Raw genomic sequence first — 16,142 nt, forward strand, 5'->3', positions numbered from 1 at the left:
CGAGTCTTTTATCCTTGAAAAATGCAAGGCGCAGTATTAGTCCGCGATCAGTACTATACTCGACGGAGTATAGTACTGATCGCGAAAAAATTAAGGGACGCCTTATAACGTTCTCTATTTGATAGTTACTCGCCTGTCAAATAGCTTGTTTTGGACTTGACAGATAATCTTTACATTCTAAAACATTCTACCATGTCTTAATGAGATTTTAAGAAACATAGTAATTTATTGGATCAATTTTCAATTAAAATTAAAATCATGTATTACCAAACGTAAATAAGTAACATTAGTTTGCTACATACAGAATGAAAATGAAGCGCATAACTGTGTATTTATTTTATAATAAAACATCTTTAATTTTCAATATTATTTTATTTTCAGTAGGCCTTTGTGCGGTGACGTGACATTCATAAAACCTCACAAATTCATGCAAATCACCATGTCTTGTCAAAAACACCAGGGGTCTACACCAGCTAGATCGTTTCAATTTTATTTGCAACCGGTTGTACCCTGCCACGCTTCGCTGGAATGGTTGAGAAATTAGAAACAAAACAAAGAATGCATTACATATAAGTTTAATTTTGCAATATTTGTGAATATACAATATTTTTTTGTTTTTCCCCTGTCTGCTTAGATATAAAGAATCAAAGATACGAGACTGATGCACAAAATAGATAAAAACGGATGATGCGGATTATATATTATGCTAAAATTTCAGCTCGATCGGTGCTGAACTTTTTGAGTTTTAAAGCGTACACAAACCAACATAACTTTTTTATATATATAGACTAAATAATGTGCCATAATTCCCTACATGTGATACGTACATTTTATTTAATATCGTAAAGTTATGTGAATGGTTTTCTGCTGCCCGATGAGGAGTTCTGCTCTCTATCACCAATAATATTTACCCAATATTCGTATGTATAAAATAAAATAAAAAAAACATAAAAAAAAAAAAAAAATAAAAAAAAAAAAAATAAAAAAAAAAATAATAATAATGGCATAAAATAAACTGATAATACAACGTTTCCAGTAAATAAAGAATTGACAAAATCGGTTATGATTTGACGAAGCTATGGAGTAAAATCAACAAATTTTTTCATGGCCTATCTCTAGGAAATCCTATTGTTTTTCGAGATAAAAAATAGTCTACAGCCTACGTCAAAGTAACAGCTATGTTTACTAAATCTAATTAAAATCCGTTCAGAAGTTTTCGAGAGATGCGCGAGGCAGAAAAAACCTAAAAACAAATGTTTTGTGTTCTCTGTATCGATTTCATCCAATTAAAATTTTCTAAACATATTTAATGTACAAAAATCATCAAATTGCAGTCTTAATAAGTACTTAATACTTAGTCCGAATCAAACTATATGACTTTTCGAACTTGCGCTTCGATGCGCAGAATTCAATCGATAGCAGCCAATCGGACGGTACAGATCACTGCGCGAAGCTACAAACGATGCTAACTTCCGCGAAGACATAATCTTTTAAACGGACTATACGTAACGACAATATTTTATAACAAATTACCAAATGAAATCTTTGAGATGTCTCTCAATAAGTTCAAAGTTTATATAAAACGTAAGCTTACAGAAAAATCCTATTATAATATTAAGGATTACTTAAACGATAAAAAAGCTTGGGTGTGAATTGCTCTAGCTTCATAGCTTAATATAAATTTTCTGGATGATGGTGATAACAAAAAAAAATTTACCCGGCTAAGTTTGTTGTGGGCTCTTTTTAGACCAGGGCGCGTTTGGAACCCTCGTAGCTTTAGATTTAAGTTGGCGAACGAAGTTATCACCATCCCCTTACAATTATGTAAACAAATATGTATGAACGCTTCATAAGTGCCTGTGATAGGCCTACATGAATAAAGAAATTTTGAATTTGAATTTGAATTTGACAATCACTGTAATAAAGTGATGTCGATACCAATACGTAATTATACATATAAATTATATATAAATAATACAAATGTAACACAACAAGTAGACAAAAATTTTATAATTCTTAAGTGATTGAATGGATTGAATGCCCGGTCCCGGATAGTGTCGTGGACAAAACATCTTCAAAAACGGATTTGGCGCTTCGGTTCACCCATCGGTGGTTAGAGTGTTTACCCATACTCACACTGTTAATATATTTTGTCATTTTGGGCCAATCACATCTAATAATCGTCGTCAAGGTCAAAGTTATCATCGGAAGCGCTAGGTGCTTCCGGTTGACTCTGCACCATGACGTACTGGTAAGGGCAGCATACTTCTTCTACTTTACATGGTCTGAAAAAAAAACATTTTACTCGAGCTTTGCCCGCGAACCCGTATTGAAGCTGCATGGTGGGTTTTACAAGCTCTATAGCGTTTTCTACTTTGCAACTGGCCACTTTTATCACTCCAACAATTTGCAAACCAGTACCAGCGTTGGTACTAAATGAAAATTAATAATTTGACGGTGACAGTTGGTAACTCTTCGCTAATGGAGAACACTAAACTGCACTGAATACCAACTATCAGGAAAACTATTGAAGAAAGGAGGAAAATATGAGCGATGAGCTAATATTAATAATTTAAATATCAAACTTTGGCTTTACAAGTGTCCATGCCACATTTAGGACGACCTTGCTTTTAAGTGTACCCTTAACGTCTAAAAAAATGATCTGTCGGCTAGTCGCCGTTTTATGGAAGCAACTACAAAACTAAAATGTTCCTGTTCCTGTATCACCAATTAAAATACAGTTGATCAATGTTATAATATTTCGTCTGTATCGCTAACCTACAACAGATAGAGCCCAAGGCCGTAAAACATTAGATTAAAAATACGTAATGTCTACGGTCAATGTCATTTGTCAGTAGTCAACTGTCACTTGCAATGTTGTGATTTCATTTTTATATTTTTCACTGTTTTAATAATCAATCGGAAATTACTTTTCTTTCTTTAATCGGACTGTATATCCAAAAAGCAAAGAATCCAAATTGGCTATCTAATTAAGAGCGATATAAATAAACAAGTTATTTTCTCTGACAAAGAACTAACGAATACAAAATAAACAACATAAATCGATTCAAATATGGACAAGGAAGCTCCAATGGAAGTCGTTGCAATAAATTCAGATGATGATGAAGTCCCAGGTAACTTTAAAAGTAACTAAACATGATCAGTGTTTCATTATCACATCAATCAATTACTGGACCGCTACAGAGCACGGATCTCCTCCTACAAATAGAAGGGGTTAAGGCCGTAGTCCACCACGCCAGCAAAGTGTGGCTTGGTGGACTCCACACCTTTGAGAACATTATTAAGAACTCTCAGGCATACCGGTTTCCTAACGATGTTTTCCTTCACAGTGGAAGCAAGTGCACATAACGCAATGCGCTATCACCGCTTCAGAACAGTTATTAATAAACCTCACTTTTGGAGCACTTACCTAACATTAACTTAAACCTCCAATCGCGTTATGAATGCCTTGTACTCCAAACCTCACTTTTGTAGCACTTGTAAGACCTAATGTGAACTTAAACCTCCAATTGTGTTATGAATGCCTAGTACTCCAAACCGTTTTCCATCCTATCAGTCAGTATACTTACGTACAACTATTTTAAAGCTGAGTTTGTTTGTTTGTTTTCGATTGTGGTAATCTCAGGAACAACTAGTTTGGTTTGGTAGTCTATTTATTGAAAAAGACATATCTTGTAGTGAGGCCCGCTTCGGCGGATGCATTTCATCCCTCCAGGATTTTTTGTACTCAGAAGAAGACATAGGTCATATAACATCATGCTTCAACCAGTTTAATCTGGGCAGGCACTCCACTCATTCATTACACAACTTTTTAAATACACAAACCAACTTTGTTTCTAGATAAGCCGATCATACAACTCTTCAAAAGGCTGATATTCAATGACAATAAGCAGAGTACAGTTTTGACAAACGCTCAAATCGTTGATATACTTGACAAAGAATTTTCCATTAACTTATGGGATATCCACGAATTGGAGGGTGAAATCTATCTAACGATAATGAAGAAGTATTTGAAAGACTGGCCGCAATGGGACGACTTTGACAAAAATATCAACACATTGAAGAGCAAGGACAATGTGGAAAAACTAAATAAAATGTTGGAAGCCAACTATCAAAATCTTAAAGAGTATTTGAGGGTAATCATAGAGCGCTCGCAAACTCTAGCTAAAAGTACAGTTAATAAACTGATTAAAGACAAAACCCTTGATGCAAAGGCATTAGATACCAATGACAGTAAAAGTGACAATATTGTTTTGGAAATAAAATGCTCCAGGAATCAACTGAATCAACTATTCTTCCGTCGTCCAAACCCATCATTGAACGATTCTATTTTCAACGGAGCAAATGTGGAACCAACGCAAATAAAACTCAACTCCATACCACTAGAAGCCATACTCAATTGGTGGGAGATCAAAATAACTATACAAAGGGGTTCAACGTTCTTTTACGAGCGTAAAACTGTACACAAACTTAACCATGTGCTTGTCAACAAGAATTTGATGGCACGTTATAATCCCCTCAAAGTTCTGCCGCAAGAAATACAAATCAGCCGTTCAGCTAAAGCGGATAAATCTGCCACAGCATCTATGCACCAATACATTGCATACGTGGACAGTGTATTGATGAAGGAAAATCCGACATTGGTGCCTTTACTTACATTCATCCGGAAGGATATGAGATTGCTGCCCGATAAAGTTATACCGAGGTCAAGTTACAGACGTTATACAAACAAATATCCGTATATAAGGTATTTGTATACGGATGTGAGAAATCCAGATATTAACTCAAGGAAGTACGATTTACAGTTAGAAGAGACCGTGTCACCGATATACAGAGTATACTTGGGGCCAGTGCAGTTGTCTAATGCGAGTGTGGAGGTGGAATGCGTTCAGTGCGTCCGCAAGTTTTCTGGCCCCGACTTGGTTGAGGAACTGGTGGCTCACTTCGATGAATTGCATACCACCGAGCCAGATTGGAAGTGCACTAACTGTGGGAAAACATTCCCAATGGCAACACTCGCTAGCACATGGTGGATGCACAAATGTTAATACTATGTAATAAAAATTAAAAAAAATCTACGTCTTTCATTATAGTGTACTAGCTGTTGCCCGCGACTTCGTCTGCGTTTTTGATTTTGTTTTTTGTTTTAAATTTAGTTGTAGATCTAAAAAAAATTAAAGTATTCAGTATTGCTAAGTCTTAAATGAGGGGTTTGTTGCTGTCAGCTGAGGAGTTCTGTCCTTTATCTCCATCCACAGTTTCGGCAAAATGAAACACATTATAACCTCTGTAGTACAAAAGTTATTATTTAAATGGGTTATAATTTGTCGGAGTTATGGTGTAAAATCGTCAAACCCTTTCATCCCCTCTCACAAAGGAACCGAGCTTGATGTCGGGATAAAAAGTATTCTATATTACTTCTAACACTTTCAAAAATATGTGTACAAAGTTTCATGAGGATCGGTTAAGTAGTTTTTGCGTGAAAGCGTAACAAACAAACTTACATTAACATTTATAATATTAGTAGGGATAGTACTTTCGCTTAGAAACTGTCGCCTTTGTGTCGTGCCGCATTATGTCAAAGGCTGCACTACCGCGTGCGACGTACGTCCGCAGGAGAATTTGGCATTTTATATCGCAGTGCCATTAGTGAAAGGTTCTGTTTGTTTGGCAGAAAATGATGTTTCATACTTGACGTAGTACCTACGTCAACAGATGTTATGCTAGTTATCGATATTTTAGTATGAATTGAGAACGTAATGACGTTTGATCCTTTATTATAAATAGGTGTAGGACATAATGACCCTAACACTTCGCGTGATCAAAATGGCGTGTCCTTTTTTCTTTCACTTATCAACTCATATTTTTCATTGAAATTTTCCTTTAACTATTCTATATTATTTATATCGGTATTCATTATACCATAAGTACTCACTTGAAAAGCAATATTTATGTAAAAAAGCATAAATGTAAAATGCCAAATTCCACTGCTGGTGTACCGACACTATGAAATTAAACTGACTTTACTGTAAAGGGAGTACGGTAGTCATACCCCTAGTTTTTACGGGACATCGCACCGGAACACTAAATCGCTTAGCGGCACGTCGTCGGTAGGGTAGTAACTAGCCACGGCCGAAGCTAACACTGCCAACACTTCGAAACTGTAAGTCCAGCTCGCACTTCATCATTTAAACCAATGGATGTCCACTGTTGGACATAGGTCTTTTGTAGGGAGTTCCACAATCCACGGTCCTGGGCCGCTTGCCTCCAGCGGCTCCCAGCGACTCGCTGATTTTAGCTGTCCACCGCGTTTGGGGGCGACCTACGCTGCGTTTACCGGTGCGGGGTCGCCATTCCAGCACCTTAAGACCCCAACGTCCATCGGTTCTCCGAGCTATGTGCCCTGCCCATTGCCACTTCAGCTTCGCAACTCGCTGAGCTATGTCGGTAACTCTAGTTCTCCTACGGATCTCCTCATTTCTGATTCGATCACGTAAAGATACTCGTAGCATACCTCTCTCCATCGCCCGCTGAGTGACTTTGAGCCTTCTTATGAGGCCCATAGTTAGCGACCGCGAGCTCGCAGTTAGCCGGTTCTTATTATGACTTACTTTTTGTACCATCGTGGCGCGTACAAAGTAAAATCTGTACTCCCAGAGCCGAAGTCGCAACGCTGCCGTATAACACACAAACCCGTTATGCTTCTCGCCGTTTTGCACTGTATTGGAGGGGCGGACGTCGTCGCTATAAAAAAAACAAAATAACATAAACATACTTAACAAAAGTACGTTTTATCTAGCTGTAACGGTAAAGGAAAACATAGTGAGGAAACCTGCACGCTTAAGAGTTCTCGATGACGTTCTCAAAGGCGTATAAATTCTGGACTTTTCTCATTGACGGTCGATTGGCGCAGTGGGCAGCGACCCTGCTTTCTGAGCCCAAGGCCGTGGGTTCGAATCTGGAAATGTTTGTGTGATGTACATGAATGTTTTCTTTTTTTTTTTTTTTTATAAGTATTAATTTATATTATTCACAAAAATATTCAACAGCTATCTTAGTACCCATAACACAAGCTACGCTTACTTTGGGGGCTAGATGGCGATGTGTGCATTGTCGTGGTATTTAATAAGTATTAAGTTATTTATCGGGGTATATAATTTTTGTCTCCTGCCTGTCCTAGCCCTGCGGAGACAAAAATTATATCCACCGATTATATCCTCTGCAAAGGGATATAATTAAAGTGTCTAAAGCATGGGAACATGGAATAGGAGAAGTTTACTCCCGTTTATTATTACACATATCGTCATCGTCATCAACCCATTACCGGGCAACTTCAAGGCACGGGTCTCCTCCCAAAATGAGAAGGAGTTAGGGCCGTAGTCCACCACGCTGGCCCAGTGCGGATTGGTGGACTCCACACACCTTTGAAAACATTATGGAGAACTCTCAGCCATGCAGGTTTCCTCACGATGTTATCCTTTACCGTTGAAGCAAGTTACCTATATTTAATTTATTAAAAAATTACACATACATTATTTGAATATTATTTGCACTTGTGCCCCAATGCTCTGAGATTTGATAAAGCTGTGGGAGAAGATCATTTTTTATCCTTTTCCTGCCCATACTAGCCGTGCTAGTGTTAATAAAAGGAAATAAAGAAGAAGACGCGTAACTCTTACCATTATTTGCTATAGATGATGCGGTTGCAGATTTTAATATCTCGGTATCATCTAAGATTGGCATCCAGGAAAACGTTGCATTCCCATGCAAAAGTATAAAGAGAAATCTGAAATTAATATTTGCGTCAATTGGGAGTAGCCAAACGCTACTTAAGGAGGTAGTTTGAGACAAAGTAATCTAGGCAGATTCAAATTACATAATGGTAGTTGCGGATGGAATAGTATCGTACTGAAATATATATTTTTATTTTAATATAAGCGGTGATAGCGCATTGGGTAGGAGCTCGACTTCACTTCGGGCGACCGAGTTCGATTCCCAGCACCTCTATCTTTTCTAAGTTATGTGCGTTTTAATTAATTCAAATTCAAATTCAAATTCATTTATTTCAAGTAGGCCTACTTTATAAGCACTTTTGACTCTACCACCGGTTCGGAAAGCAGATTCTACCGAGAAGAGCCGGCAAGAAACTCAGTAGTTGCTCTTTTCCAAGATCAAAATTTACAATCATTTTGCTATCTTGCGGGAGATGAGAGCGAGGCTGGCTGCTTCCAATCTACCTTGTCATTGAGGAATTCATCAAATGTATAGTAACCTCGCTGTACTAAATGCGTTTTTACACATTTTTTAAATGTATGCATTGGTAGGTCAAGAATTTTCTTAGGAATCATGTTGTAAAAGCGTAGGTATACTCAACCCCACAAAGGAGTTCTGCACCTTTCGCAGACGATATGCAGATATCACTATTTTATGTCCGTTCTGGTAAGTCGATTGTTAATTTCAGCTTTTTGTTTATAAAGAGTAATATTTTGTCTCACAAAGACTATATTATTATAAATATATTGCGAAGATACTGTAAGAATACCTATTGAAATATACCTATTGAAATATGACTTGCTTCAACGGTGAAGGAAAATTGTAAGGAAAATTGCATGCCTGAGAGATCTACACAATGTTCTCAAAGGTGTGTGGAGTCCACCAATCCGCACTGGGCCAGCGTGGTGGACTACCTTAACCCTCTCATTGTGGGAGGACACCCGTGCTTTGTAGTGGTGGATGTGATGACGATTTTTATTATTTATCACTCTGTCATAGTAGTTCACCTAGAACTTACATTGTCCTTTTTAATAGTTTTTAGTTTATTACTTACAAGCTGTTGCCCGCGACTTCGTCTGCGCTTGTTTTTGTTTTTTGAGACATATGTACATTAAATTTCGGTGAAGTTGTACTGAATTTTTTAAGTTGTGTATTCTTATTAAAAAAAAAAAAACTTTTCGCATAAACAACATCTGTAAAGAACTGTCTGACCAGTCTCAGCTCATCCTATCACTTACAATAAGTAGTAATCGTTATAGGACGAATCGAAATCGCATTGTTAGTGTTAGTGCTAGGTTTAGGTTAACGAAGAACATTTTTAGCATTTTTTATAAAGTCCTTGTGTAAAATCGACAAACTTTTTCATCACCTCTCCCAAAGGAACTGCGCTTAATTTAGGGGAAAAAGTACCCAAAGTTTCATGATGATCGGTTAAGTAGTTTTCGCGTGAAAGCGTAACAAACAAACTTACATTCACATTTATAATATTAGTAGGGATATTAGTTTTTTTCTTGGCGGGATATAATAATGATCAAGAAATTGAAAATAAGATGACAACTTGCAAACGTGAACGCATCAAAAGTGCCACCTATGTCACTTCTTCTTCTATTGAATGTGCCTATTTGAATAAAGAAATATTTGACTTGGACTTTGAATTTGATTGTTTGAATTGCACTGGACAATTTGTGATTCTAACACTGTTTAATTCTTTGTGAATGTTGTTAAAATGAATTGCTGGTGTCTTATGAATAAATAAAATAAAATGATTGATTATTATATACAAAATGTTCACATAATAGCAGTGAGTAGTGATGGCGATAACTACATTCGTAAACTTAAAACTAAAGCTACGACAGTTCCAAACGCGCCCTGGTCTAAGAAGACAGATTGCAGTCTCAAAGGATAACTTGTGGTGCGGTAAAAAAAGGTGGTGACATCAGACCCAGAGAAAATTCCGAAATTATAATTCCCGGATTGCCCCTGTCGGGTATCGAACTAGTAACCTCCCATTTAAAACAACACGAGGTTGACGTAACTAATCAAATTCTCTAGTTATTATAATGATTAATAAATAAATACTTACAAAATCCCAATTACGTGCATCTTCAACGAGGAAACTGGACATAATACATTTAATTACCAACATTTTGTTATCTTGCGCAATAAATATTATCAACACAACTAATGTACAACATCGTTTGACCTCTTGTTATATTAATTACGTATCGAATTTAATATAACCGTTATAAGTAGGCTATCTTAAACAGTCCCCTGACCGATTTAAACCACGGTGGTCAAACTCCTGAGACTTTCCAACTACGCTGCAGATAAAATACGAAATAATTTTGAAGGGTGCATAAGTATATTTTATAAGGTATCACCCTGTAACAATATTAAATCACAAGAAGAGAACACATTTTAAGTGTTTACTTATGGCAACCCTATTGAAGATAAATGACCGACACGCGCATAGTAGCTACGCTATGCGACGCATCCCTACTAATATTATAAATGTGTGAATGTAAGTTTGTTTGTTACGCTTTCACACAAAAGCTACTAAACCGATCATCATGAAACTTTGTGTACATATTTCTGAAGGTATTAGAATTAATATAGGATGCTTTTTATACCGAAATTAAGCTCAGTTCTTTCGGGAGAGGGGTAGAAGTTGTTTGACGATTTTATACCATAACGCCGTCAAATGATAACCGATTTAAATAATTTCTTTCGTACTTTAGAGGTTATAATGACCGTTTAATTTTGCCCAAATTTCGTGAAGATCTGATGAATGTGATTTGAGATAGGGGACACAACTCCTCAGCGGACGCCAGCCAACCCGTCATTTAAGGCTTAGCTATCCTAATTACACCTAAATCGAATGCCACATGTCTTTCGAAAAACTAAAATAAACGCAGACGAAGTCGCGTACAACAGCTAGTACTTAATAAAGTGACAGGAGTCACTTGATTTTAATTTTGCATGTGATGTTAGAGCTGTGTCTCATTTACTGTATAATATTTGTGTAAAGAACATGAATGTTTTTCAGTGTCTGGGTGTTTATATGTATATTATAAGTATTTATGTATATTATTCATAAAAATATTCATCAGTCATCTTAGTACCCATAACACAAGCTACGCTTACTTTGGGGCTAGATGGCGATGTGCGCGTTGTCGTAATATAATTTATTTATTTTTTTCAGTAAAAACTATTAGGTTTTCGGTTTCACAGATAAGTCTCAGAGACAGAACATAATGTTCCTTTAAAGCCTGAGAAGTAATATTTCGGTTTTTATTTAAGGATTAAATTAAAAATAATATCCTAGTATTTCCTATCATTTAAACTAACTATTGTTCAACGACTTTTCAAAATTCAGTATTAATTGATGTATACTCTGGTATGGTATTTTGCTACCAGAGTCGAAAAGCGATGACGACAATGGTATAGCTAGGAAAATTATGAATGGGTATTTGAAAAAACTATTGACGTATCACTATGGGTCCCATAAGAATGCTCGGAGTCACACAGCGGGCGATGGAAAGAGCTATGTCACGAGTATTTCTACGTGAACAACTTAGGAATGAGGAGATCCGCGGAAAAAGTTTAAGCACAGCTACGGGCTTAGCTCAACGAGTCGCAAAGCTGAAGTGGCAGTGGGTGGGGCACATAGCCCGGAGAACTGATGAAGGCTGGGCTGGCCAAGGTGGTGGAATGAAAACCTCGCACTGGTAAACGCAGCCTTGGTCGACACCCAACGAGATTCACAGATGACATCAAACGAGTCGCATGGAGATACTGGATCCAAGCGGAACAAGAACGTGGTATATGGAAATCTCAACAAAAAATCCATCATCGTTATAGTCATTATTCCACCAAGCTGACCCAGTGCGGATTGGTGGACTCAACATTCCTTTGAGAACGTTATGCTGAACTCTCAGGCATGCCGGTTTCCTCACGATATTTTCCTTCACTGTTGAATCAAGTGATATTTTAATTTCTTAGAACGCACATAACTCAGAAAAGTTAGAGGTGCGTGCTCGGATTCGGTCAAATAAAAACACGGTCAATTAAAAGAAGAATTTCCATTTATTCATAAAATAATTATAACTTTACACTGCATTTTTTATAGCTTGTCTTATTTAATTAAACAATTTCTTAATTTTTACTGTAAAGTCTATTTTTAAATATAAAAAAAACAAACTAAACAAAAAGAGATTTTTTTATGTTTCTTTTTTAGCAATTTTAGAACAAACGTTACAATAAAAAATAACAATAAGATTGTTTTCATTATGAGACGAATAAGAAAAAATTGATTCACAATATTATTTTATTAATTGAATACTTTTTACTTAATTACGAGAAGTTTATTAGTTAGTTTAAGTTTATTACACAATACTGTTTCCGGCCACGCTCGGCTAAGACCATGGCTTAATATTAATTCCCGTCCCCATAGGAACTTATGAGTTTTGCGAACATAAACATACGGGCAGCTGTTTCATTAACGTCAACAAAAAATGCTTGGGTGTAAGTTATTGCTCTAACCAGGTTGCTTCTTTAATAGTTTTAAGTGACATTTTAAGATGGTGATAACAAAAAAAACCGGCAAAGTTTGTTGTAGGCTTCTTCTTAGACCAGGGCGCGTTTGGAACCCTCGTAGCTTTAGTTTTAAGTTAACGAATTTAGTTATCGCCATCAACTCATTTCTATGTTATATTTCACATGTAATGTAAGCATCAAAAGTGCCATATATGTACCTATTTCAATAAAGAAATATTTGACTTTGACTTTGACTATATATATGCATGCAGGTGACTGGCATATATAAATATAAATATTGACCCAGTTAGTTGGACCAGTCTGCTGTACGTTGATAAAATAAAAAGAAGTGTCCTATATCGAGTGCGTGCGGCGCGGTGCGGCGGCGCTACGATTTCAATTAAACGCGTTATTATAAAAAATATTCTAATAGGTACTCAATTTGAACAGTTGCTACCAATTTTTTTAAATGTAGAAATTAATGTTTTATTTTGTACCGCTGGTGTAGAAAACTTCAATTATTTTGAATGTAACTTCGAGTTATTGGTTTGGTCGGATAGATTGTCTCGGTAGAAATTTTTGTGTATATTAAATTGTCACATTACTGGAAAAATGGTGCAAGCAGGAGCTAGGAGTAGAACTTCTCGGGTCATATGACATAAATTGCCATTGCAAACTTTCTCAAAATAGGATCTTGTGACGGTGTTACCAGAGATAAATATGTCCGTACTTTTATGTCTGTTGTACACGCAAATCTACAGGAAAGATTTGTGTAAAATTGTGACATAAATAAATACTAGCGAACCCGTGCAACTTCGTCTGCACCAAATCGGTTATTACCGGAAAACACAAATAAAATGACATTTTCTAAAACTGAATCCTAGCTAGATAGATTTATCGCCCCCGAAACCGCCTGTATACTAAATTTCATGAAAATCGTTGGAGCCGATTCCGAGATTCCAATTATATATATAGAATTGCCTGTTTAAAGATATAAGATAAGAAGTCCAACCGGCAACCGTTCACAATATTTTATATAACCCATATTGCGCTATTACAAAGTAATTTCAACAGTTTATAATTTTGTTATATGACCGACTAACACATGTCAGACCAACAGTTTTTATTTTTAAACAAACTAGCTGCCAAAATATCACAGTATATTTCTAAACAGAACGTAGAGTATACGATTTGAAACAGTCAAATGTCTATGGCTACTCTATGGCGGTAAAATCAGCATATATTCCACTGTGATTAGAATCTAACTTAAATGAAAATGTTCTATGTATGCGTAATTTTGGCGGGAACGTTGTTTTCTAGTGACTGTGACATCTTGTCATCGAGGCGACATTTTTGTTATCTCAATGTCTATGGCTACTCTGTGACGTGAAAGTCCTTGTCTATTACTTTTATTAATCCACATAGTTTCCGATGGCTTTAGAAACTGTCATTTAACCGACTGTACAGACTGGTGTAGACCTAAGAGACACAAGACTAATTTGTCTATGGAAGCCCTTTTAGCGGGAACATTATTCTCGGCTCTGTGACAATTATTATCTATTAAAGCGACATTTTGTGGCCTGTCCTGTGTGGACATGTCTTGCCTGATTTCTAAGCATCTTCATCGTTTCCGCTGTCATTAGAAACCTCTCCGTCCCCAATAAAAACTTCCTCTTGCAACATATAAGGCGTTTTGGGTTTACTGTTAACTTGTAAAACAGACGCCATAGCCATGCCTGTGCCGAAACTATACTCTATGGGCTTGAGACTTTCATCTACATTGTCTACGGATGCCCTTTTGGCGGGAACGTTCTTTTTCCTCGCGACTCTGTGGCGCCTTATGTCATCTAGTAATGCTACTTTTTCGTTATGCATAAGTTCCAAATCGGTTTCGGATGATGAAGGCGACAATTCGAGATCCTTTTTGGAAAATTTAAAGTCGTTCATGTGACTTATTTTCTTTTGTCGCACTATCACGTTGTTGCTAACATTTCTGCTCTCTGTACTGTCCTCTACCATGCTCGAGCATTCGGAACGCCCGCTGGACAGAAAATCTTTTCTATCGTCCGGACGGAAATTTAGTTCTCCGAATGCACATTTACGCCATATTGTTATATCGTAGCCGTAATGAACTTTGGTTATTGATAAATAAACACTTTTTATATCACATTTTCCATTCGCTTCGACAACGTTGCTTGGTAATGCACCATCGTCTTCGTATTTTAGTATTTTAACATTAAACTTCTCATATTTCTTCCGCATTCTGAAGTGTCTACTGATTTTATATTGCTTGAACAGTTTAACTGGTTTTCTCTTCCTTACCAATTTGGATATGAAACCTTTCCGCTCGGAGAACTCTTCGGGAATCTGCCTCGGAAACTCCGGTACATTCTGTAATTCTGGCATTGTTTTTGCTAGCGCCTGCCTCTCTCTTTCTCTCATCAAATCCTCCCGTTTGACTAGCTTCCTCTTTAATTCTGTTAGCACAACTTTGGAATTCTCCTTCTCTTTCTTCCCCGGTCCCGTCAAAATATCACCAACAGGTGATGTGACAACCTCGTCGTCTGTTTTGACGCAATAGAAAACTTCATCTTTTATTTCGGGATCTCTATCTTCTATTTTAACAATAGACACTTCTTCATCTTCTTCAGCTTCCTGGACATTATCTTCTTCAACCCGAACTTTATTGAGCATCTTCTTGAGTCTTATTTGAGAGCTTTGTACTGTCGATAAGCATTTAGTGATGTTCTCTATAATTTCATCGATATCTCTATCGAGTACATCCAAATCCAATTCCTGTTTGTTCAACGCACATGAATCAAGGAACATGTCTAGGTTGCTACACTTGTCTATAGCTAATTTGAGTTCTAGACACGATCTAGCTATCCCCGTGTGGACATCTGAGTAGAGCCAGGTATCGTTGATGGCGGAACCGGGTTTTTTCATCGCACTTGCACTATCTTTGGCACCATAGTTCTTTAGTAGCCTATACATTCTTTCAAGAGACTCGTAGTTTTCCTTGAACTCTTGGATTAAATGGTGTATGAGTACGTTGTGGATCCAGTATATGCGTTCATTGTGGTTCTTGTATATATGCTTCAGTGTATTCGCTGATGGCATGTGATGAGCCATTGCTATGTGCTTTAACAGCGTCGATTGGACGACTAAGAATGCATGGTGGATTTTCTGTAAATGTAGAAAAAAGAAGTATATTAAAAAAGGATTATAACGAGTTGACATTCTAGTTGTCTTATAGACAAATGTTCCTACAAAAAAAAAACTATTTCTATTATTTTTTCAGACAAAACATAATAGAAAATTGGGGGCATACAAAGCCGGCCTTATTGCAGCAAGAAAATCTCTTACAGGCCATCTTTGGTAAATACAAGTAAAGTTATGAGCGATTCATACAATTAAATATCACCAGCTTTAACGGTGAAGGAAAACATGGTGAGGAAACCTGAATACCTCTGAGTTCTCCACAGTGGTCTCAAAGGCGTGCGAAGTCCACCAATCCGCACTTGACCAGTGTGGTGGACTACGGCCTGAATCCTTATCATAATGTGAGGTGACCTACGCCTTGTGGTAACAGTAAGGTGATTATTAATCGTAAGGAGCATGACCACTAACCATCAGATTGTCGTTGTGGCATTCGTAAGTGACGTCCCCGCGAAGCCAGGGCACGTTGCCAAGCAAAGCTGACGACGCCCTTGACATTAAGATCAGCAACTCGGTTTGCTGTCTACACAGCATCGTGTGGGTCGACTCCACTGCTGACGTCACCGACTCACTGCAAACGGTATAAGTTTAAG

General features: G+C 37.1%; 3 protein-coding genes across 6 annotated transcripts in view; 1 reads left to right on the forward strand and 2 right to left on the reverse strand.

The window, feature by feature from the left end:
* Window positions 1-367: 367 nt before the first annotated feature.
* Window positions 368-9,925, reverse strand: LOC120635332. 2 transcript variants are annotated; one of them, XM_039906309.1, is made up of 5 exons: window positions 9,878-9,925; window positions 7,701-7,807; window positions 6,633-6,765; window positions 2,137-2,285; window positions 368-523 (listed from the first exon to the last, which is right to left on the reverse strand). In XM_039906309.1, the coding sequence occupies exons 1-4, from the start codon at window positions 9,895-9,897 to the stop codon at window positions 2,174-2,176; spliced, it is 372 nt and encodes a 123-aa protein (XP_039762243.1). In that variant the 5' UTR covers window positions 9,898-9,925; the 3' UTR covers window positions 368-523; window positions 2,137-2,173. The 2 variants fall into 2 exon arrangements, with proteins under 2 accessions (XP_039762243.1, XP_039762242.1); XM_039906308.1 differs by lacking the exon at window positions 368-523 and having other exon boundaries at window positions 2,046-2,285.
* LOC120635330 lies at window positions 2,866-5,095 on the forward strand. Its single transcript, XM_039906307.1, has 2 exons — window positions 2,866-3,134; window positions 3,862-5,095. Exons 1-2 carry the CDS (start codon window positions 3,074-3,076, stop codon window positions 5,067-5,069), a joined length of 1,269 nt encoding a protein of 422 aa, XP_039762241.1. The 5' UTR covers window positions 2,866-3,073; the 3' UTR covers window positions 5,070-5,095.
* A 3,551-nt stretch (window positions 9,926-13,476) lies between the features above and the next one.
* Window positions 13,477-16,142, reverse strand: part of LOC120635287 — a 31,145-nt gene continuing 28,479 nt past the window's right edge. For all 3 annotated transcript variants that reach the window (XM_039906258.1, XM_039906255.1, XM_039906256.1), the window contains 2 exons: window positions 15,961-16,120; window positions 13,477-15,516 (listed from right to left, as the gene is read on the reverse strand). In XM_039906258.1, coding sequence (XP_039762192.1) covers window positions 13,942-15,516; window positions 15,961-16,120 — 1,735 coding nt within the window. In that variant the 3' untranslated portion in view covers window positions 13,477-13,941. The remainder of the gene's footprint in view (window positions 15,517-15,960; window positions 16,121-16,142) is intronic.

Source organism: Pararge aegeria, chromosome 26, assembly GCF_905163445.1.
Source record: "Pararge aegeria chromosome 26, ilParAegt1.1, whole genome shotgun sequence".
Classification (NCBI taxonomy): domain Eukaryota; kingdom Metazoa; phylum Arthropoda; class Insecta; order Lepidoptera; family Nymphalidae; genus Pararge; species Pararge aegeria.